General features: G+C 30.6%; 1 protein-coding gene across 7 annotated transcripts in view; it reads right to left on the reverse strand.

Annotated features, from left to right (window-relative positions):
- The window catches only part of LOC118188103 (PH and SEC7 domain-containing protein 3-like), a 306,258-nt gene that overhangs the window by 52,443 nt on the left and 227,202 nt on the right, over positions 1-26,613 (reverse strand). For 5 of the 7 annotated variants that reach the window (XM_085820856.1, XM_085820857.1, XM_085820855.1 and 2 more), the window contains exons 2-4: positions 10,005-10,071; positions 6,922-6,975; positions 4,180-4,569 (exon numbers count right to left, since the gene is read on the reverse strand). In XM_085820856.1, the coding sequence (XP_085676982.1) occupies positions 4,180-4,569; positions 6,922-6,975; positions 10,005-10,071 (511 nt within the window). Of the gene's footprint in view, positions 1-4,179; positions 4,570-6,921; positions 6,976-10,004; positions 10,072-18,901; positions 19,068-23,994; positions 24,057-26,613 lie in introns of those variants that run through there. The other 2 variants (XM_035358461.2, XM_035358459.2) reach the window with 2 other exon arrangements.

A 26,613-nucleotide genomic window follows, 5' to 3' on the forward strand; every position in this document is an offset into this window, starting at 1 on the left:
AAAAATTTGAGTTTATAAAGAAAAAGTAAAACAGTGACCCCTCCAGATTAACCAGGAAATGAATCAGCTTCAAAAATAAACTTATTTTTGGACTCTGTTTTAAATCCCCACATGAATTAACTCAGACGTTTATGCATTGCTTTACCCACAAAATTTTTTCTTTCATCTACAAACAGTTTTTAAACAATTTTTAGACACTAAATCTTTCTATTAAAATATGTTTAAATACACTACTTGTAATTTCTGTAATTTTGGTCAAATGTTTTTAGGTTTAACCAGGATAAAATTAATATATTCCTATGGTATTATGGGTGGGGGGAGTTAGCTCAGATTAACAATTATTTGCTGTCTAAAAAATAATGACATTTATATACTTGCAAAACAAAAAATTTGATCAAAACATGAACTATGTTTCAAACCTTATATATCACTAATATTTCACTGATTCACAATATCATAAAATCTCTACACATTTTTAAATAAAAACTTTTTTGTAATGCATAATAACATTTTCTAAAAAGACGTTAAATAATGCATACACTTATTGTACAATATTAAGAATAATCTAACAAATAAAACTTTACAAATACAAGTCAGATATTTTCAAGAAAAATTTAACAAATTAATATAAACTATAACATAATCTTATGATATAAATATTCACAATAAACAAGATTAAAAAAGCAATAGTTAAATAATAATTGTCTTCCCAATAATAATAATAATAATACACTGAATTAAATATAAAATCAAAAGTTCTTTGTTTCACTGTTTAATTCTATAATGTATCTGAAGATAAAAGATGAAAAGAATTATTCACAAATTCAATCACCTCTTAAAAAATTAAATGAAATAATATCTAGTCAATATATATATATAAATTTGAATTAAGAAGTGTCAAGTTAAATAGAGCATTCTTTAAAGCATCATCAAACTACAGCAAACAACCACAGCTAAAAATAATAATATTACAGTAGTAAAACTTATAATACACAATTTGAAAAACTAATGAAGAATATAATAATATTTGCATAATAACTAAATAAATCTTATTAAATTACAGAACTTGAAATGTTCTTTATTTTAATTAAACTATAATTTATGGGAATTATATATTCTTTAAATACTTCACTTCTTTACACTTTTTTAATATCTTGTTACACTAACAGGTGCATTATACTGCAGCAAGATTTCAGTTATTAATCATAAAAGCAAACACAGCAGAATACGATTCATATGTGTCTTAATTATAACTTATTTCTAAATCTCTGAGATGCTACAATTGAAAATAGTTTCAATTATATACTATTAAAACCAACTCAACGTGCATTTTTCATGCTTGGGTAAAAGAGAAAAAAAATTCCATCTCCTAGCAGATTCGCCATTTTGTCTGATGGAAATTGTGCACTGTTTTCTTAGAATCAAATCTTAGAAGGGTAATAATTTATCAAAAATCAACTGCATGAAGCCATATATTGCACTTTTTAACCATCTTTCAAAATGGTTAGGGCAAGTTGACTATACCTTATTTTTTGGCAGGGTAAAACTTAGATAAAATATAGATGATAAAAAAACAAGCACACCACTGTTTATTAACAAGTGTCCAGATCACCCTCCTGAAACTGAAATTCTTTCAAAATATATGAATCAGTTTCTTTCCTGCAGATTTTACAAGTACATTACAGCTGTTAGAATTAGCTAAAATAATGAACATGAAAGAATTTTACATGAAACATTTACTGTAGTTATTATGCATAGTACCACCCTTTAAATATGAAAATACAAAATCTCAAACATGAAATCCGTGCATGAAAACCAAGAATTTCCTAAGAGATTTACTGATACCCAGCAGCAGCATTTCAAAAGAACTCCAAATAGACTTAAATTCAAAATATACGATTCAGGTTATTGAACTATTTATAACATGATTGTGATGTAAAGTAAATTAAGTTTCATTAATTCAATAAATTTTATTTATTGTAGGGAACATTTTCTTTAGTTATTTTCTTCAGCAGAATCTCAAAATAAAAGACCGGGAGATTTGATGATATACAAGGAGAGTGAAAGATGTGTGAAAAACCAAGAACCTCTGGTAAAATCAACACAGCTGTCAACATTATTTTATGCACAATAATCTATATCAGGGACAAACGAAGAATAAAAGCTAATATTTTACAAGCTATGAATTTCATAGTAAAGGGTGTTACTTGAAATTATTAGAAATTTTGAACATGCAATATGTTTCTCAGTTTAAATGAGTAACTTCTCATAGTAACACTGCTATTTTTGATTCTGTTACTGCTGAATGAATTTTGAATCATACGATGAAGTGGCCATGCATGAAAAACATGTACAAAAAGATTTATATCACTTCACATCATTACTATTAAATGCAGATAAAACAATGTGGGGTTGAAAAAAAAATTGGAAACGCTTAATTAAAAAAAAAAATTAGAGTTGCAGTTCATTTTTAATGACATTAGTCTTAAACACTGTAACATGATGTTTAATAATGAAGAATTTGAATAAGAACACAACTGATAGTCCTAATACTAATGAAAATCAAAATCTGTACACTCAAGAAAACTCCAAGAAACTAACATAAACTATCTGAAAAGCAATAAATGTATAAATTATTTCAGTTTTTAAAAATAATTAGCTAAGATATTAAATATAATTTTGTTCATATTGTGATTAAAGTCATAGTTTTTTTTAAAATAAATAATTCTTGCATTATAGATTCTGAGAAATTTATAAATATGAAAGTACGTGAATAAAAAATTAAACACTCTTCTTGAATGGCAACAACTTTCTTACTTGTTTATCCCCATATGTTTTTATTTAGAAATATTATTTACTGCCTTTTCTATGGTTTAACTTAAATTATACATTTTTCCAGTTTTTGTTTCAATTGCCTTGACAGAACTTTATAAACGATACTACACCGTAGTTCATACAACTAGCAAACAAGTATGATAATAAAAAATTGCATTAACCTTTTGAAGACATGATGGCCATTATAGTGGCCATAGAGTTCTCTCTTTGAAAAGATGGGGTTGTCCACTTTAGTGGCCATGTCTTTTTCCCCCATTTTCCAGGCTGAAAGGTGGGGTGAGATGTCAAATTTGACGTTCCTAGGGTTTTAACCACTTATCTCTTTCAAAGGTCTTCCTTTTGCGACATAGATGCACCCCTCTGAGAATCCATTAAACTACACGCAAGAATCTTTGTTGCAAATAGGAGGTGAGTTCTTAAAGGGTGGAAAGCATTTGGTTCAGGATTCCCTGTCCTTTGGTAGCTTTTACTGCTACCAAAGCCCCGGCCTCAAAAGGTTAAATATCCTATGCTAATTATTGATTTCTCAAATATCTATATTATTTCAAGCTTGTCTGGCATAAGTTAATGCAAATAAACATTTTTATGAGAGTGTGGGAACCTTCTAAGTGCAAATGTTTTAATTCTGCACAAAATATGTTTCAGAATTAGTTAAAAAACTACTGCCAAAAAATACAGATAAAACTTCTTAAATCTTTCATTTATCTTCCCAGTCTAAAATAATGCCTTATTTATAAAAGTAACAAAATAAGCTGTTTATAAAATGACATACGTGTCTCAATGACATATGGCTTCATATTTTATTAGCCACGTTTTAAGTATGACTGACAAAATATGGTTTCTAATGTGATATTTTACACAAGTCTACAGGACTTCACTGTAATTGCTGTCTGCATCAAATATAAAATTTAAGTAACCACTAATAAAATAAGATAGTGAAAATTACGCAGCAAAATTTAGACAGCCACTGCCTTCATGTTCCTTTCATTCAAAATTTTATTTAAACATATATAAAACATAAATTTATATTCATATTTAATGATTTACATATATTACAAAATCTTTTAAGAACGAGACATTTTCCACCACTTAGAAAGAGCCCAAGTGCTTATTTAGAAGATTGCAAAATCAATGTTTCAAAATTTGTAATTATATGCAGTGTGTTATTTAAACTTTTAAAACCATTTTGTATTATTATATGGCCTTAAATAAAAATAAACAAACAATAATTATCATTGTCACTAAAAGGATTTGTTAAAAAAATTACATGCTCCATTAATACTTGAACCGATAGCTAGTCATACCATTACTTCAAATCCAAATTAATGTAATACATTTGCTTACCATTTTCATGATTTGAACAAATGGTTTCTTGTGCATATTGTATAAGTCCTTCAGGTTGCTTGATATTATTTTTTGGTAAAATAAGTCCTGCATTACTGCTTTTAGTTTTAATGATGAGATCACCTGTCATCATAAAAGTTTCAAATTTTGGCTGAGGCGGTTGTCTCACATGAGACTTTGTGGGCTGTGTGGGGGATGGGGGAATGTTCTCACCATTTTCTCTCGTATCACCATTTGATTCAAACTTTTCACAGGAATTGAGCTTGTGTTGTGCATCTATGTGACCGTTGCTGGAAGAATTAGAATTTTCTTTGACATAGGATCTTCTCAATGCTTCCAGTTCACTCGATGCCGCCATGTGATTGTGAACCCGCTCTTTGATTGAGGCGTCTAGAAAAAATATATTAACATTAAAATGAAAAAAAAAATTTTTTTAATTTAAAATATATAAATTTTTTAAGATGGAAATTATAAACTAATCTTCTACAGTACAAAGTCAAATCCGAAATTATCCAAAATCCAGACTATTAGCCCTTTTTTTTCAGATTTTTTTGTACGTTTTTAGCCACGTGCATTTAATAGTCTTTCATAGTAAAATATGTGGAAAATCTCGATTCTTAATTTCACTTCAACACCAAATAAACTACCTCCATATTGAAGAAACTATAATTTATTTGCAAAAATCTGAAAAATTAATAATTCGGCTATGTAGCCATCTTTTTGTTTGGCACACATCTCAGATTGAAACATCCTACATTGAAACATGGCTTAATATTTTTTTAAACATTTGTAATTGAATACCAAACAACATGGTATCTTTCTATGTTGGCATTACACTTGGCATTAATTACAGACTACTTCAGTTAATTGCATCATGAAATTTCGAATGTGTTGAGAAGAAATTAAACAGAAATTTCATTCCATATTCAGAAAAATAAATTTGTAAATGATACTCACAAGACAAAAAATTGTGCAGTTCTGTTTGAATTCTGAATCATTCTGAATTTAAACAGCTGATTTGTTATTCAGATGAGGCAGGGATCAGCGCCAGAGCTGGTACGGCCATGCAGAGTAGCAAAATTTAGAGAAATACCAAGCAACAAAATTAAGGGTGGCAAAATCTTTAGAAACTAGGGAAGGGACTGAGATGCAAGATTTACAGGCAGCAAAAATTTTAATCTAAATTAGGGAAGTGCTTGGCAGCAGATTTAGGATCTGCAGAGACTGCACCAAGTCACAAAATGTCTACTACCGACATAGGATAAGTATTTAGGAAAATTTATTTATTTAGAACTCATATAATTCTTAAGCATGTGTGGTAGATAGGCGTAGGTAAAATAAATAACTGGACTAATATAATTCAGGCTTAACTTCGTCAGCGTGACATAGAAGGAAGTCAAAATTTAGAAGAAAAACATTTCTTTAGTCACCAATCTCTTATACAATATTGCCAATAGTGTATAGCAGACACTAGCTAAGCTTTAAGATGACAGCCAAGATTCTGAATTTTTTCAAATACAGAAAACAAATGCTAATAAATTTTGCAAGTAATGAATTTGTGGAGAAGTTTTAATAAATGAAGATGATATAACAAAATATTTTCCACTGAGATGGCAATGCCCTGATTATCAATCAACTAACAGACAGCGAAATATGGTTCTACAGATATAAAGTATCGCTACTGATAGTGAAGAGAGTGACAGAGTGGTGTTGAGAACAAAAAAAATTCGATCAATAATTTAGAGGGAATTTTAGACAAAATTACAGGACTTGAACGATGCAATTCTGTAGCTGAACACAAAATTATGTCTGTCTATAACATTAAAGAAAGAGTATTAGCCCAGAGCACCTTAAAATGTCCTATAATTAAAGAAATAGTTAATGAAAGACACAAATGTTGATTTTTTTTGGGAGGGGGTGAAATCTGTAAGGTCATAAATGCTTTTTTTTATTTTATATGCCACTATTTCATGTTTTTAATCTTATAATTTTTACATGTCATCTTACCAGATTTAAACTGATGATCTAATATTTGGAATTGCCAAATCCCGACGAGTACGAGATCTCAGACTTCTTAAAAATTCCTTATAAATTTTCTTATAGTGAAATTATTTGTTCTCCGTGTTGAAAAACAACTCTGTATAAAATTTTATGTGATATATAGATCTTCAAATATTGAGAATAAGTAACTATATAGAAAAACAGCTAGTTATAACAGATTAAACTTTACTTTGAACTGTTAAAGAATAGACTAAATTTCATAAGTGATGTTACGTTAACTAATTACTTTAAAATAGACTATTACTGTATCATGATACACTAATTATTTATTAACTGGGAGAAAACTATAAGAAAAAAGAAAGAAATGGAGTAAATTTAATGACTATACAATATATTTTTTATTTCTCACATAATAACACACTCTTTGAGCAAAGAGAATTTAAAAGCATCATAACTGCAAGAAAAATTATTTAGTTATAAAGAGCATGACTTAAGAATGTACATCAATGAAACTGCTGAAAACATAATTTGATCTTTTTTAACTATTTGGTTATAAAATATCAAACAAAAAATTAATGCATATAAAGTACTATAATCATAAGTAAAATAAGAAAAAAAACTGTATTAAAATGAAAGAAAGTGAAACATTACTTTGATAAAGAATATGTGTGGATACAAAGGTAAATAAAGTAAATCTCATAAAAGGATGCAATAAAATGTTGCACTCCAGTAAAATCATACCTTTCTTCACCTTCAGTGTCACTACATCATTGGATAACCTCAGGCACTTGAGCACTAAAATGTATATGAATTATTAAACAAAAAATAATATGTAATTAAAAGCTCACACATATTTAAAAAAAAGATTGAAAACAGAATAAAAATAAAAATAAAAATGCATGCATGAAAATAAGTCAAAAGAAAATGAAGCACTGATCTTTAAAATACATTTATAATCCAAATGGAGCACCATGTGTGAAAAAAATAAACCATGATTTCTCACAAAAAGTATTCAGAATACAAATAATCTCTTAATATTTAAAAAAAAAAAAAAAAAAAAAAAAAAAAAAAACCCGCTATAAAATTTGGAGATGTCAAAAAAATTTCATAGCTGCATCATTTTATAAAAACCCTAATTTAGTGCACTAAATTCCAGTCAAATTAAAATTCTACTCAGTTTCAGGAACCAGAAGAAAAATAGAAGACACTAAAAAGGATTTGATAAAATTTTACAAATACATAATTTAAAATATAATTAATGTATTTGCTAGCATAAAAAATGTGATTATCAAACAGGCCTGGGTTCAAATCTCAGATAAGGCATGAATGCTTGTAAATGTAGAGTGTCTGTGTGACATGGCAGCACTTAAAATATATGGCAAGTCGATAGACTTCTCAAGTGGTTTGGTGGCTCAGAAAGAGGAGTGGGATACCCTCGGGTTCATACCTGGGGTGTCTCCTTTAGAATTCAGATGGAACTGGGGAAAATCCCACTGTCACTTACATGATATTCAAGGCTCATGCCAACAACAGAGGCAGTCTTACAGCATGATAAAATTAATGGGCCTGTTCTGATCAGGTATGCCAAATAAGATTAGCCACAACAACGAATTTTTAGGATAAATATATCATACAGTGACATAAGAAAATTTGACTCATGTTTTACTCTACATGTAAGCCAATGGTCAAATAATTAGGAACTTCTAAAGTGAAAAGAATTATGAAAAAGGAAAATTTATTAAAGAAATATAATAGTTGGTAAATCACTTAGAGGTAACTCTGGGAGCATTAAAACAGACAACTCTAGTTAAAGAAAAAAACAGTATTTTCGAGTGATCTAAAATACATTAAGCAAATGTTTTTGATTTCGATGAGTTGATTTATTGTAGAAAATACCTCCTGTACATAATGTGTATAACCGACTACAATACTAGCAATTTTTGTGATGCAGGATTCAGTAGTCAGATATATGAAGATTGCAGTATGCATTAATACATATATATTTAAACAGGTTTATCAGACTAAATAACTGATATAAAGAAGATATTTCTGTCCAGTCTATATTAGCTATATCAAATGGAGGTCCTCACAAAATCTTCCAAACATTTAATCTTCTGGTCGGTCATGTAATTTAATAATTTACATAACAGTTTAAAAATTAGCTTGATTTCACATCACAGCTTTAAAAAAAAAATTTATCACCAGACAGCAAGAGATCAATCATATGATTGAAATTTATGTTTTTTAAACTTTAAAGGAATAGAAACAATTACACATAAAAAACTATTACTGTATTTCCTATTAGTTATTAATATGCATTTAAATTTTTTTCCAAAGCTTGACATGAGTTCCTTATGTTGAACTGACCACTAAACATAACTAATCAACAGTCAAATGCAATTGTCTATGAACTGCAAGAGATTAGTATATAGGAAAAGAAACAGATTTAAATTTTTGATTTATCAAATGACAAATGTATAAACTAAGAAAGAGTTCTATCATAGAAAAAATACTGCTCATTATTTTTTATACTTGTAGTCAATGTAACAAATTTTAAAATGAAAAGCAATATTCAAATACAAAATTTGTTGAATAGCAGGATTGTTACAATATAAGAAACAAAGTAAATACAAATAAAATTGGATATTCATAATAAATATGAATAAATGAATAATTTTTTATCAATAGCATTACTAATTAAAATCTGTTTCTGCCTGAAATGTTTAAAATTTTAATTACTTACATATTAATGCAAGTTTAAATGAATTTAAATCTATCAGTTTTACTTAAATAAGGGTTATTCTTGTGAACTAGAACATCTCAGACTCTCTATTTTTCTTAGTTCAAATGAATCTTGTATTTTCTATTTCTAAAAATATTAAAGCATATGATGCATTCAAATAGTTATTAATCTGCTACATCTTCAAATAAGTTTTAAAATAAATATTTTGAGCTAATACTTCTCTAATTTTATAACAGATGACACTTTTATCAATAGATACATGATATATTACATGAACAGAACCTTTGAAACAGCATAACCAAAAATGGATATAAAAAGAGAAAAGCACATACAAAAGAGATGTAAAAAGAGTTAAGGCGATAAAGATAAAAAGGAGATAATAAGTAGTCTACAGAAAGAATTTTAAAAATCCACAGCAGCTAAAAAGTGTAAGATGATGTTGGAAAATATAGAATAGAAAATTAATGCAATTTCTGAAAATCAAACTCTAGAAAAAGATGTAAATTGAACAATACTAGATAGAGATTAATAGCAACAAAGATGAGAAAGTGCAAGCATATATTTATTGTTAATAAAAACTTAATTCATGCATTAATAAAAAGAAAATTTCAATGAAAAGTAAAAAAATGAATGAAAATAAAATCAGATCAGCATGCAATTTTTTTCTTGTACTATATATTGCTCATAAATAAAAAATATGTAAGTATCTTGACTGAAAATATTTTCGATACTTTTCTGTTAGCACGGCTGAATTCAGAAATGTATGAATGTATGTGTATACACACACACACACATGCATACTTATATACATTTCTGAATACAGTTCTGATAACCGAAAAGTATATCACATTTTCTCCTTAAGCCACTTATCAACTCTACACTCAAATATCAAAGTTCCCTAAAATATGGATTTTTATCTGAATTACATGAAACATCTCAGCTTTGTCACGAAATTAATTTTTGCTCAAGTGTTAAAAGATAACAGTCATAAAATTTATATTATGAAATTCATTCTCTTAATATTAATGAAAAATATGGTATAGGAAATTATACAGATCAATTTTTTGAATGCATTTCATACCTTCTTTTGTTGTCAAAGAGACGACTTTTTTATCATTGACTTCCAAAATAACATCACCGGCTTCTAACTGAAAAAGAAAAAAAAGCTCATTAAATTTAAGGAATTTTTTGCACAGAAGTCATTTTAAAATATACAAGACAGTTAATTGAATAGGATATACAATGTCCCGTTAGAGATTGAGTGGTTAAGACTAGTAGTTCCACAGCTGACAGTTTAGCTAGTTTAGTATTGACAGTCTGATCAAACTGTATACTAGCTGCCAAACCTAAAGTACCAAAAAGCGAAAGGGGCGGCAACGCAATTTTTAAAGAAATCTAAATTGATTTAAATCGACTTTATAATGCAAAATTCAAGTTATTAAACCATTTATAATATGATTTTGATGCAAAATATATTAATATTTAATTAGATATTCTAAATTTTATGCTCTTCGGTTAATTTCATTTCGTCATTTTCTCATACTTTTATACTGTGTGGAGACAGAATTCTGTCACCATACAGTATAAAAAGTTGTATAAATGAAAGCTTTCAACTCATACAACTTAAATTATTTTCACAAAACCCTGACTCCCCTTTCCACGGCCGCAGTATCTTTGCCTTCGGGTGGGTGCGTTCGCACCTTGATTTATTTGCACACGCAATTGGCCTCAAGCATATGAATACCGAACTGGTTAAAATCCTAATGTGATTGAGTACCAGTATACCAGAGACTATTAGGATTAGGATTAGAAATCTTTCGCTTACACTACTTTTAAATACGATGAGAACTAAATTAATAATTAATGTACACTGCGGGGGAAAAAAAATAAAAAAAAAAGACAGTTTGATATTCTCATACTACTATTCCTATTCCATTGCGCACTACACTGCGCAAAAAAGAAAAAAAGGGAAACAGGCCCGATTGACGAAATTCAACTTGCTCTTTTCATGTCTCGAAAGCGCGACTTAGGATATATATCAGATTTACATATAGCGTCATTCTAACATAGGTATTTTGTCACAAAATAGAACTTTTTCTGAAATGACATGCTAATTTTTTCCCACATTTCGATTCTACGACTCGCACGAGTATAAAAATCGCACGAGTAGTTAATAAAAAATTAGCTCTCAAAATTTTAGTTCCTCATTGTTAATTGAATTTGATATATATTTATTAATCTCTGTTTTTTTAATAAACTTACTTGATTTCTTCTTCCAGAAATCAAAATTTAGGCTTAATCCAAATATAATTCGCGCATTTTTTATGATTTATTTTTAAAATTTGAATTTTTAAATATTTTTTATAAATTTTTCGAACAAATTTTATTAGTTAAGTTTTTAAAGTTTTCAGATTTTAAATTACGTTTAAAGGGGCCGTTTTTTTTTTTTTTTTTTTTTTTAACATTTTGTGTGTTACCTTTATTTATTAAATACATGTTCTTCACACTTAAACCATAAAATTCATTCAAAAGCAATATCGCAAAATAATTTTAAATTGAGTGTACCTTTAGAATTTCCGATAAACAGTCCCACGCGCTAGATATAAAAATGTTTTGTCTGTACAACGTTGCCATAGTTCGCTTCGAAATCCTTGAGTTTGTTAATCAAAAAATTCGTTAAAGATTTACAAAATATGAAATCGATAATAAAACAAATTCCAAATTTCAACTTTGTGCTTCCACATGCCCATATTCGCAGTAGGATTACATCATTCAAAATTTGACGACTCTAGGTACCGTTGTTTCATCAAAATGCGAGAAACATATATACATTTATGCAGATTCTTCATTATTTAATTTCTTCAAATATAATAGAGGGCGATAATATTTGGTGGCAAGAGTTTGAAAAGTGAAACGCACATTCAGAGTAATTCGATGCAAAATCGCAAAACAAATAGTCCTTCAGGGACAAAGCCCCTTTGGACTAAAAAGATGTATCTCCTCTGTCCATCCCCCTCCCAAAGAAAAAGGAAAGAACTAGAAGTCTAGGTATTGGTAAAATCCTAGTATACGGTACGGCCTTAGCGCGATTTTGAAAATTGTCGCCGACATAAAAATAACTCATTTACTGCTCATTATAAATACCGCGTTTACTACTCATCATAGTGTCAGCAAAAGCCGCCAAATCCCGTGTGTACCGCATACTAGGATTAATTCCAGATATAGCTAAAGGCTAGCCCTATATCTTATCTGAAAATTAACTAAACTTTTAGAGCAAAAAAGGAGCAAATAACCTAGAAGAAGCAGTTTTATTAACTAGCGAGATTTAATCATGATAACATCTAATTTATGTCCAATTTAAGGCAAAATGCATCGTCATTAAGAAGCTCTTTATTTGCTCTGATTCTGAATAATAATACTGAGTAAATTTATGGCAATAAAGCTCAAACACAACTAATAACTAAATAAAAAAAATATTTACCTTATTACACAGGAATTGAGTGATGAAAAATACCACTAAATACACATAATCTTAAGAAAGACAAAATAAGCATTCGATTTTCAAAAAATTGTAGCAACATTCATAGTTTCATTTTTTCCTCCACTGTGATCTTCTAAAGAGAAAAAAAAGGATGGAAGAAAGAAGCTCTTTTCCACTTTTTGCATAGATGAGATAGCAGCTTATCATCCAAATGGCATTCTAATAAACTTAGAAATTGAAATATGGTAACGTTATAAGCTGCATAAAAATACAATCCAATTTCATTACTACTATATTTAAACACACTACGAAGGAAATTCCTTAAAAAGTCTGATGATTTGAGAATGGAAAACAGCACTACCTTAGGCAAGGCAATCGATATGTTCTTCAAAGGACAAGGAAAGCACTTTTTCCTCTTAACGGGGGAGGGGCAGAAGCACTTAAAGTCAGAAATTGCTTTTCGTGTTTTGAATATATACAATCAGCTTTTGAGCAGCGCGAACACAATTTCTTTTTCCCTTATCATGATGAAGAGCAACGTGCCTACCACTATCGCATCTACAATGACGTCTCATCATAAATATTACTGCTACAGCCAGAAAAGATGAATTTTTAAACATTAGCAAATAAACAACATTATGTAAGAAGAACGTGAAATACGCAAAACATTTGAATGTTGATCCGCGCAACGCAATTTTGTATTTTGGTACGTTAGCAATTAATTTAATGATATCGAATAACTAAAAAAAACAAAGGCCCATCCATCGTATGAATTTCGATAAAGATTTAATATCGATTCCGAAATGCAAAATGAGTTAGCAATAATACAGAACTCATGTCAACAGATTTAAATAGTTGCGTGCTCGGTAGAGAAGTTATTTTCTAACTTCTCTACCGAGCACGCAAATAATAATTTTAATTTTCCTGTTCTCTACGTTAATGAAGCAAATGATTCAAGAAATTATTTCAATTTAAGATGGCAATCAAAATATTTATTCAGAAATAAAATAAATTTATATAGCGATACTTTTTGGAAGGTGCCACATTTGTTTTTTGACACTATATGAATGTATTGATGACTATATTGATGCACTATATGAAACTATTCGATCTAAAATACTAATATCATTGATTAAAAAAAATGATTATGTGCCTTACATACTGCAGCCCAGCGGGTATGGTCAGTGACCCTGACTGCCGGGCCGATGGGCCAGGTTCGAATACGGAGAAGGCATGGATGCAGGGCTGAATTAACTATTAAGGGCAATATAAGCATGTGCTTAGGGCTTCACAGGAAAGGGGGATCCAAAAAATTTCCAATGCCGGTTTTAACGTGGAACGCACGGTAAAGCTAAACCATAACCGAAAGAGAGAAAAGGAATTAAGAAAAAACTGGCGTAAACATGGCATTTCAAATCTTTTAAATGCTTGGGGTCTCTAAAAATCTTTATCCGGCCCTGCATGGATGGATGTTTGTAAGTGCATATAATTCTAAGTGGCAAAGAGGTAATACACGGAGAGCCGAAAGTCCTCTCGAAAGGTGGTGATCGGAGAAGAGGAGTGGGACATCCTTTACCTCCATCAAAATTGGAGCTAAACAGTTAGTACTGCGGTACTATATCAATCGTGAATTTCTAGTATCTTCTACCTAACTATCTACTAATTTGAAAAGAAAATAATCTATTGGATCCAAAAATTTTATAAGATAGAAAAGCTATTACAAGTTTACCAATCTTGTTCTAGTACAAGAGTGACTTTCATACGCCTCATTTTCAGTTTTTTTTTTTTTTTTTTTTTTTTTTTTTTTAATTGCAAGAAATTGTACAGGATTGTACAACAGATTGTATTTGGAACAGGAATTGTGAAGAATCAGTAGCATTCTTGCTGAGAATCAAACCAGGGATCTTACAATTCCCATTGTTTGTTATTTTAGAACAGGAAATTCAAGGTTATTTTTCGGCGCCCGATTTGAACTTATAACCATGATAACAACAGCTGCACAAAAAAGGTCAATTCGCTAAATTTTTTCTTCCACTTCAGTTCCATTTAGCGTGTTCTGCTCATGAAAAGTACGCGAATTAAAGCTGACTTGAACTACATTCTCAAATGATGTGGAGAAACTAATTGCTGTGCGGTGATGATGTCACGATTTAAAATCCAAATCGGGAGGAAGGGCTGACAATGGCCTTGAAATGCCTATTTTAAAATAACAGACTATACTTGGATACATTAACCCAGAATCCCTGAACCTTATGCCCGGAGGCATTGCTGCGCCGACAGTTTTACATATGCCCGCTGCTGTGCGACCACGATAAAAAATATTTTGTTTTTCAAATTATATGTAAAATGTTTTATATTTAATTTTTAATTAGAAGAATATAAGCTTTACTTATTTGAAAAATGTTTTGTTTATCATGATATGTTTATAATTTTTAATGAACTTGTCGAACACCCCTGTTTGACCAGGATTGTCATAGTTTGAAGGTATGGTGTCGGTCAGTCTATTAAAAAACATTTTTTTATGCTTCCCTCTACTACTGTGCTGTATAAATTGCTCGTAGTAGCGTCATACGCAGCGAGTAATATGTTCTGCACTGTGTGTGTGTGTGGGGGGGTTGCACTGTATGTTCTGTACGAAACGGAATCCGCTTTTAATGAGTATTCTCCTAAATGCTATGTTATATTTATTACAAGTTATATGCTCATATTTTTAATGTACACTGTCTTCAATTTTGTTGTTGAAGTCTTCTACTTCATATTGTTTATATACTTTGTTATTTTAATCCCAAAATGAGCGACTCAAGTAAAAGACAAATGACGTGTAATTTTAAAAATGACTGGGAAGAATCATATTGTTTCATTAATGTTAAAGATAAACATGCTTGTTTGGTTTGAGGTAGAAATATTGCAGTGCCGATAAAACACAATGTTGAACATCACTTTCAGACAATTCATGCCACTTTTAAAATGACCTACTTACTTAAAATCTAAAGTTAGAAAGAAGAAAACATATTAGCAAAAATCAAACCTGTTTACCGAATAGTCAATGAAGCCTGTGGTAAACTGTAAAAATGCCAAGAAAGAAGAAGCTGTAGAGCTTCTTTCAAAATTTCGCACATGCTCGCAAAGAGGAAAGAACTTTTTCAGAACGGTGAACTGTAAAACAAAAGCATTTGCAATTTGCTGACGATCGCTTATTTGAAGGATTTTCTAATAAACGTAAAATAATTGTCAGCAATTATAGACATGCAGCTGTCAGATTCGGAAATATGTCACTGGATCTCACTACAATTTGCCAGTCTACAGATATATCAGACACTGTCCAGCTAGCAGTTATGGTGAGAATGGTATTTCATAACTTAATAGTAAAAGACCTAAGAAGGGTTCAGTATTCATACTACGTCACGGGAGGTGACTCAAGAATCTGAAGAAAAAAAACTAATGCTGTTTCACAAGCCGTAACTTCATAATGCAAGGGATTCATTAAGTAACTGAAAACATGAAATGTAAAATTTTTGTTCGTATTTTCCTTATTTACTCATTATTTTAAATACTTCAAACTTTGTTTAAGTATATTCGTCATCGCAGAACATATCCGAAGATCATAACATACTCTACAATGATTCACAATTGAACAGAACAAAACATGCTTAGTTTCTAATATTGTAACAATAAAAAGAAAAAAAGTAATTCCCAGTTAATGACTTTAATTGCATAATTCCATTCTAACGACAAACACAATGGGCATCATCATGAAGGATTTCGAGCAGTGACAGAAAATTGTTTCCAACCATTATTAATCACATTTCTATATATAAAAGCAACGCATATTCAGTCTTATTAGTACGTAAATAACATGAAATGCAATAAATGCAATTTCATCAACAAATCGTACAACTACTGAATAAGCAGACACATTCAGGAAATTGTATTCGACTGAGAAAATCCAATTCGTAAGCTGAAATGGAACAATTCCCCAACAAGAAAATATCCTATCGTCTGCTATTTCCATTTCGAATACAATGAGATTTTGAACGCAGGTTCAATAATTTTGGCAGAATAAATGGAATGCGATATCGGAGCTTCTTTCGCAAATAAACACAAGGCACAGGAATATGATATTACTTCATTAAACGGACTAATTTTTATCACAATTTTAATAAATGAGAATATTGGAAATTACTTCTTAAATAACCAAAAACTTCTGAAGACTTTTGTTTAATTTATTCTTCTATGATCATTCTTGAAACAAAATTTATTGGAATTTCTTACTGCGTAAACTGGATTTTGAATTACAATAGATAGAAGATTTAAAATGAATACTCACCTATTGTTTTAAAATATTCAACTTGCGAAAATATTGTTAATTAAACGTGAAGTAACAATAAAAATAAGATAAAACATATAATTTGTATCTAGCAAATAATGTTCTTAAGAGATGAATTAAAAATGAATTTTCAAATATTTTATTCTTAAAAAAAAGGTACGAAACTGAATTTATGATGGATTAAGAATACAATACTGCAAAAGTTCGAAGATCAATACATTATAGAATTTATTAGTATATAGCAATACTAACACATTATAGTTCAAATCTAAAATATCTGTATGCTTAGAATATACATAAAGTGGCTCACAGTTGTTTTAGAACATTTATGTTCTCCAGTTTTATCTGCAAATATCAGTTATTAAATGCTAGCAAAATAAATTTATCCCCCCCCCACGTATGCCCGAGCGTCCGTATGCCTTTTGCTATTATTCAGTAAACAAACGAATTATAACTTTGAATTTTACGTTTCTTCACATAAATGTTTTGTAAATTTGCCATCAATAAATGTTAGTAAAGTTAATGAGAAGATTCATGTAACGAAGAAAATTATTAGCATCACCATGAACATGAAGAAAGAGACCGGTGAAAAGAATGGAAGATGGCATGCCTATCAGGGACTTGGCTATTGCATACAGCACGCGAAACGTTGCGAAGGTGGTGAAACAGATTACCAAACAAAACAAAGATCAGAGACTTAGAGCATGTTGATAAATTTCTTTTGATCTAGATAGCAGGAAATGATCTATGTATAGTACATATTTCATCCACTGGATTCGTATTTTAATACTGAACAGTGTTAGAATAATAACAATAGAATTTTTTCATAAGAATGGGTTAATTATTTTCCGTTTATTTCTTACTAGAAAGGTTTGTTTAGTATATACGCTTTGAAATTGAGTGTGTTAATCAAAAATTCATTAAAGTTTTACAAAATATGAAATCGATAATAAAAGAAATTCCAAATTTGGGCTTCCAGATGCCCATATTCGAAGCAGGATTTATGTCATTCAGTAGTCGATGGCTCTAGCTACCGCTGTTTTATCACGATGCGAGAAACATACATACATTTATGCAGATTCTTCATTATTTAATTTCTTCAAATATAATACAGGGCGATAACATTTGGTGGCAACAGTTTGAAAAGTGAAAGAAACATTCAGAGTGGTTCGACGCAAAATGGCGAAACGAAAACAATTATCCCTCAGGGACAAAGCCTCTTTGGACTAATAATGATTTCATAAAAATAAAAGGTGCGACATTGATATCATGTGATACAGCGTCAGCTTTAGACCACATGGAGGGTGAGCACACGGCTTCGTCAGATAAATAAGTTCTGAACAGATGGTAATAAAAAATAAAAATCTTAACATCAGAGGAAAATCGCAAAAGTGAAATATAAGTAGCTCTTTTCGATAAGTTCGGATATTTTTCTGCCAGACCTGTCGAAAATTCGTTTAAAGACAGTTCGTTTTGTTTCATACAGGAATGAGTTGTGACATCAATTAATTTTTTGAAATCAGCTGCAGGAAAACTTGCCGGTTTAGCTGTCGTCAACAAAGGATTTCGAGTTCAAGAACTGTCTTTCTAGCATTGTGGGAGATACTGGTTGACCAGGGAGTCATGCAAATGTTGTAATTTTGCATTGCAAACTTTACTATTTATTTTATAAACTTCATTCATTTAAAACGTCATCTAAGGTACGAAAATAGTTAAATTTATTCCATTCTAATGAAGAAATTCAGAACATCAGCTTTCGTTATATATAATTCGTAATTCAGCGATTCCAATAGAACAGGAATATTTACATAAATTCAAGCAGCATGTATTTCGTTGGCAACGTAAACCATCTAAAATCGTTTTGCATTACTAAATTTATTACGTGCGGGATTTAAACCCTTTTTTTTATGTTTACTTTTAAAATTTCTTTCAAGAGCTGTTTTAAATTTTATATTAAATACATAAAAGCAAATGCGTTTCATTGTTCTCTAACCTCGCTTTCATAATTGTTCACGGAACACTTAACAGACTACTTGTAGAACACAACTGTGTTCCAGAGAACACAATTTGGGAAACACTGGTCTAGATTTATCAATTTATGATTCAGATAAATGCAAAACTATTTTCAAACAAATATTCTCACGGTAAATATAAAAAACAACACTCTTACCGAAAAAGGCTAAAAAAATCAGTTAAGTTACAATTCCCAGCACGGACATCCAACTCGTCCAATATTGTTTCATATCCCATCAACGTGATGCCGTTATACATCATTTAATTTAGCCACGAATATGCGATTTTCCTCATACAATATTATATCATATATCTCGAAACTAAAATATCAATATCATGAAACGCAAGAAGTAAAGAAAGAGCGGATTTTCCCTAGTACCTGATATGTCTCAGTAGTATCTTTATCAAAATATAAATAACCGAAACTGCCAGCTGCAGAGATTAAAAATATCAGGAAACTGTTGAAATATATATTTCTCCATCCATTATGACGTTTGTAATGATATTATCAGATGATAGTTTTCACAAACATAATAAACTTATCAAAACGTAGAGACAGAAAGAAAAAATGAGTAATTTAATCTACTAAAGTTTAATTAAATGAGTTTTCCATACAAAATAATTATATATATATATATATATATATATATTCAATTATATATATATATATTATATATATTATATATATAATAGTACTAAAATATATATGCCGTATGGTACAAAGCTTGCGCCCATCTAACTTTCAAAACCTGTAGAATTCTAAAATGGATATTCTATTTCACCGTCATAGAAAGCTTAAATATTTGTTTCCCCCCCCCCCTCCAAAGGTATATTTTTTGCATCTGAAAATGGACGTAGAAATGTTTCTTTTCCCCTTTCACCAACCGTCTTTCAGAAGTGCATTCCTATTTCCCATTTTCCATATTCTTTTTATGTAGGGTTTCATTTGTATGATGCTGCAACAAATCCGCTTTGGAGAGAATTGACTTATTGAGACACCAATCTTATATGGTTTCATTTTCACTGCATTCTGAGTGGATGGAAAATACGAAGTGACCAGTTTCTATGTGTGGTAACGATCAAACCCATACTTAACCCCGACGAGTTTGTTCTGTTGCTGACCCCAGAGCACACTTTTCAAATCAACGAATCTGTCTCGGGAAAAAGGTAAAGTGGTTAATAGGAAATGATTTAAATGGGCGACATCTGTACACTGTTACACGTAATACATCACTTGAAATTTCAGTTGCAATAAATTGTGTTAAATTAAAAAAAAAAAAAAAAAAAAAAAACGTTTTTTGATACAATATGGAATGAGTTTTTTGAAACAATTTTTATGACTAAATTATTTCGCAAAGCATTCTCAGAGTAAATTCTTGAAACACTTAAAGAGGCTTTTCAAATATTCGTAAACCTAACAAGACAATATTTTCCGCTTGGTAACCTGACTTCGAAAAACTGGAAGCGTTCACTATATGAAATGAAGTGGGAGCCCGTTTCTTTAGAGTTTGGGAGAAGTGGACAAAAAGGGGACTAAAATGTTGCAATCACCAGGAAAAAATGGCATCGCAATCAAATTTATGCGTTGCGAAGTAATGCTCAATTATAGAAATCCGTTCTGCATGGGAAAAACTCATCTCCATCTTACCCCAAACAGTTTTTGAAGATAATAGCATAAATTGCAACTGAATTGTCACATGTTATTATTATTTGTAGTAGTACAGGTATATGTGTGTTTTATGTACATATACTAAGGTGAGCCGAAAAAAAGTTTTTTTTTTTTTTTTTTTTTTTTTTTTCTTCTGTCGCTATACCCCAGAAAAGTTGCCTATCGCCTAACTACGCAAAATGAAAAAGAAAAAAAAAGTTTTTATATAAAAATATAACTAACTTCCTTTCGAGCACCGCACAAATTTTGTTGTTTTTCGTCACTTTTTAAAAATTATTAAGCTCACTACTAACGAAATGTAATTGTTCCTAATGTTGATCAAGGGTAAGAAGAACATGAAAAAATGTTTAAAACCTGTAATTACAAATTATTGTTTGAGCAAAAATGTTCAAAATTAATTTTTTGTAAAAATTGCAATATTTCATGATTTTTGATAATTTTGTTTTTGATTTTTAGGAAACAAACGGTGAATATATTTATCATTTTTAATTTATTCAAAAGAGTGCACCTTCAAGTTAGTTTTTTTGTGAAAATTCTGACATAATTCATTTTGATAGGAGGTCCTGGTGATCAAGGTCGTCTCTTCCGTAAGTGCCATACACCTTTCTAACTGTTTGGGTCACAGGTTTTACACACCGTTCTACAGCCTTGTGTGACACGGGAAATCCACAACCTTTAATAGGATTTTCATGTCCTCATCTACAATGTTCCTTAATAGCGGAGAAGAAGAGATATTGCAGTTTTCCGACCAAATCATGATGAAATAGTATCTTGCTTCGTTGAGTTTCGGCGGAGTGAAGTTTCGAATAGTCTTTCCCTTGGAAAGTGATTCAGGTTTCAACAATCGATGCAGCTCAAGTTCTCTAATACGTCTTCAAGTCCTCTTTCGTTCATAATCACTGCAAAGATAAAATTTTCGGGATGCACAAAGAAAACATTCCGCTGAACTAATGGGTTAATAATGACTTGCAGTAAATTTCGAGTTAGACATCGTGATGTTCTGATATGGTTTCAAACAGTACCTCTGTGGACGTGTTCTGTGAAAATTTTATTGGTTTTGATTTTGAAGAGAGAAGCATAAAACAATGCAAAGGAAAATTTATCAGCTGCTTAATTTCATCAGTACGTTTTTTTAACTTCCGTAACTAGAACTGAGGATTCACATAACAGAGCACTCGATTTGCTGTCGTCTTGAGTGTGAAAGCGGACCAGAATCATGAGCTGCTAAATCCTGTAAAACTACATCTAACTTTACGGCAGCAGAAATATCAAGTAAATATAACTGATCCTAGCTCAACAGTTTTCAGTCAACTTGAATGGAAAATTCAACAAATTACAAAGAGAATCAGTGGTAGTTTTTCACAGCCAAAGAGTTTTTTCCCGATCGCATCAATGAAGGATTTGGGCCCTGTGGTAACACCATCCAAGTGATGAAACAGGGAACTGAACTACAGTTCACTGAAGTGTAAGAGACATATAGCCCCCTGCAGTAATCTCTCAACACGTAATTCGATCGGGTGGATAACACCATTTTTCCAACCAGTGTTAATTACAGTTTCATCGCTCCCTATCAAATCAAGTTCTTTAAAGGAAATCTCATATATATGTCAATAGTCAAAAGAGAAAATGTGGTAAAAGCTTTACATTTATCAAGTCCAGGAGAGGGAGAAGCATGGCTGGTATCTTCTGATCCTGGTTTTTTTATGAGGAAATAAACGGTCTTCATTTTTTAGTTCTTCGAAAACGCTTTGAATTAATTTTTTTTAATTACCATTGCGTCGTCTTATCTTCAATCAAACCACGTAGTATTTCCCTAATAAATTGATTCTGCCAACTGTTAGTGTTATCACGAGTTTTTCCTCTTTTCATTTTGTTTTTGTCAGTGATATGAGAATTGTATGAATCAATTATCACATTTACGACAAAGCTTTCCAGGGCTATTTGCCTAACGGGAGGGATGCCTTCGTGGAAGAGGAACTGGCTCGTATACACGCTACGCGTACAGAAACCCACGAAGAAGCCCGTTCACCGGAATTCGAACTCTAGACCGTACTATCAGTGTTCAGCGACTTTAGCCGGTGGCGTATCACATACAGAGTTACATAATATTGACAAAATACACAATATTTACAATTACATAATTATAGTTACATAACAGTTAATTATAGTCACCACTGAAAATGGTGTGTAGCAAAATTTGCGAAATGTTGTTATTTTAACAAAAACTCGTGCCGTTTGAGTTATTCGCACAAATAATACGCAATTTGAAATTACAGGTTTTGAATTTTTCGTGGTCCTTGTGTCCCAAAATTCACATTAGGACTACAGCGTTTCGATAATAGCGAGTTTGGTACATAAGAATTTGGCGGAAAACATCAAAATTTCACAACTTTCAGTGCGATGCACGAACGGAAGATATAGTTTCATTTGAAAATTATTATTATTTTCCTTTTGCTCATCTAGGCGATAGGCATTTTTTCCGGAGTATCGCGAAAGAAAAAGAAAGTGCTTTTTCAGTCCATCTTTATGTATGTAATATTACTCAAGTTATTTTCTATATTTATGAAAAGTTCCATTCCATTAGAGTCGTTCTTTGTTAACTTTCACAGGAATATCATGAAACCAGCTGTTGCTGCAGTTTATGCATCCTTTAATTAAATTTATAACACATTTTTACCGAGTGACTCTTTTATTAATTGTAACAACTAAATCACCGGCATTATGAAAAAAACTTTCATTATATATAATATTATTGAAAGTTATATCTTTATGAAAAAGAGTTTTCGCATGCTGGGTCTTAATCAAATAAACAATCATTAAATTTCTATGAAAATTCTAATTCTAATTCTTACACTGAGGAAAGTTAACAATCTTTGGCCTCCCCTCGGGGAAAGGAGGGAAATTAAAAGAAATCGTAAAACAATGCTTTGTCACAAAAACAAATTACTTTACTTTTCATGGCTAGTGCCAAAAATGGCCTATAATTCGAAAACTACACATTTTAAATCCTTAAAAAAATCAGTTAAATTATTCTCCATTCAAGGATTAATAATTTGAATGGAAAATAAATACAAAGTTTAAACAAATAACAGTTTCATTAATCTAAATGAGTTATGGACCGGACTATCAAATTAAAAAAAAAAGTAATATAAAGACAAAATACGCACAGACATTTTGCGCTTCTCAAATTCTTAAAAGGCTCCAACTTGCTGCTTCAAATACAATCTGAATGACTACAAATATTAAAGAAATTTATTTAATACTTTTTTTCTTCAGCCATGTCATAATTATAATAAAATGCTACAAGAAAATTCCCAAAATATTTCGCAAAAAGTTAAATTTATGATTCCAGTAATAAACAACAAATCCCATATAGCTTTAAAATGCTTCAAATGTTTTAAATATGGTCGCTTTACTGATAACACAAAACTTTTCAAAACAATTCTCAGAAGCCTATTGCTGATCATATAATAGTTCCGTCCCGTAAAAAAATCAAGATGTACTTTTTCAAAGATATTACTAAATAAAAAAAAACTTCATTTTGAGTTTTGTTCATGTATTAAAAATAATTATATACAGACCGTTACATGCTGAAAAGATGATAGTTCTATTTAAACAGTAAAAACGTTGCAACGAAGTCTAATTCAGTTCTTATCTAAAGCAAGGAGAGACAGATTATATCCGCTTTACCGTTTTATCTAATCTAAAACTGAAGTGGGTGAATATGAAAGTAAGGTAGATTTAATGCTGTATGAAGTTATGTGAGAATATGATAAACGTTTTAACAAAAGTCTAAGGAGATAATACATTTCTTAACCCTTTTTCACAAATTTCAATAACAATTTCGAATTTTAAAAGCAGACAAAACTCAAAAGAAATGTCAAATTAACAGGCTCTGCGTATTTCAAAAAACAATAATTACACACTTTCTTCTAATTTTTAAATAAAAACTATATCCTTCATTGTGTGTATACAGTTCAAAGATAAATTTCTTTTTTAAAATAGGTTATTTCACACTTAAAACAGTTTTAATTTTTTTAACACTCTTCACGCAAATCACCTACTTTAAAACTAAAATAAATAGAAAATTTAATCAGGGAAGTCCTTTTCCATTTTTGTATAGCTATTATAAGCCGCAAGACAAACACTTCACTATTTCCGAGTGTTTTAAAATTAAAGTTCCATATCAGAAATAATTTTATTTGCTTTTATAACTAAATATCACCACTTCAAAAATTACTGTAAATCATATATAAAATATATGTGTGTCTATATATTTTAAGAGTGATGATTAACTTTTCCGTAATACTTCCTGTCATATTTTTAATTGTGGTGAAACAGAATGAAAATACTCATTCGAAACTTAACACATTTTAGCATTTATAGATTTTCCATCATCAGAGTCTTTTTTCACCAGTAATCTAAGAGGACTGGGTCGTTTGAACGCAAGTCTTTTCCTTTAATTTACGAGGCTTTTGATAAGATAAATAGAAAAGTATTAATTTACCATGTTTTTAGTTAACATAAAAGCGATACATTTGTGAAAGAACGCGGCAAATTAGAGCAGTAGACAAACTCCCGTTAAAATTGTACTATTCCCTATACTTTCTAGCCAAGAAATATGCAGCTGAAATCGATATTTGCCATATAATATGTTACACACACATATATTTTCTAATGGAAATATTAGCTAATAACACATTTCACGACACGAATACACATGAGCATTTTTATCTCTGCAGTTACTGAACAGGTATCTTAACTTTCGAAACTAGAACTTATATGTAACCCGTTCTGCAAACAAGTCAGTACTTGTTAACATCATTGCTTCTTAATTTAAACCACTTACAACCCTTTTTGCGGTCGCTTACGAGTACTATTATAGTAACACATAGAATAAAATACTAGGCACTATGGTGAAGGCTCTTTGGTTTATTGGAAATTCTGTTATCCACCAGGACATCAATGTACCAAATACTGGTGATTATATTTTAATGGGGTTTCACTATTCTGTGATAATATGCCCACCTCCCTCTATCCTGAAATCGCTGCAATTGCAAAGCATGATCCTGCAATAGACTGCATTGTCAACAGACTAAGAATGATGCATTATAATGCCAAATGCTAGTCGTCCTCGTATTTACACTTGACTATTTTCCGGATTCTCACTTTATTTATTTTTTATCTGTAAAAACCGGACTTTGCTTCCTTTATTTTAGGACCCTGTTTTTAAGATTCACTCTCTGAATATCTACACTCGCTCAGAGTTCAGCTTTCCACTCCACGCCTACGGTCGGCGCATCCTCGTGCTTTATTGTTAACATTACCAGTGGCCTCCGGCACGTACGAGTAAAAACGCTTAGTGTGTTATAGACTCGTTGTACCAACAATACCGAAATTATAGTAACATTTACTTTATATATGAAGGATAACAGTGATACTTCAATTACGTAAAAGTGGAAAATATAAATAAAGTTCAGTGATAAAGTTGAAACCTGACCAGTCAGCTGTGTTAAACCTGAAGTTTCTTCCCATATGATGAAAACATGTATTTAAAATTTAAAAGCCAAGTAAAGAGCTTTTTCGCAATCTTAAAAATAATTTAAATGAATCTACAACCAATAACCGATTAACCGTAATAATGCCGGGTACAAAGTTCCCGATTAACTCAAAAATCACGGGGGGGGTGGAGAATAACCTATGTAATTCACAGAAAACAGCTATAAACATTTTACTTGCAGTTTTACAGAAAATTTATATTTATAGCTTAATGTAGAGAATAAGTTCATTTTCACCAATAAATAAAATTAGAATTCAGAAGGGACAAAAAGCAAAAAGGGGGGATATATTATGGAAGAATAAACAACATTAGAAATGAAGAATCTAAATTACAAATATTATATTATTATCTATTATAATAGAAAATAATTATTATCTATTACAATTATCTATTATATTATTATAATATTCTTTAATAATATTATTAAATTATTATTAAAGAATACTCGAATAATGCATATAAAGTATTTCTCCCGCCTTCTTAGCATGCCTTCGTGGTGTAGTGGTCAGCACACTCGACGCGTATTCGAGAGGTCCGTGGTTTGAGTCCCGGCGAGGGCATTGCTTATTTCTCACATCTCGTGCTTCAAAATAACCTAATGATAATTTTATTTTACTTTCAACGGTTTGTGACAGGAATT

The sequence above is a fragment of the Stegodyphus dumicola genome, chromosome 7 (genome assembly GCF_044657685.1).
Source record: "Stegodyphus dumicola isolate Sdum_Otavi_A_Nest chromosome 7, ASM4465768v1".
Classification (NCBI taxonomy): Eukaryota; Metazoa; Arthropoda; class Arachnida; order Araneae; family Eresidae; genus Stegodyphus; species Stegodyphus dumicola.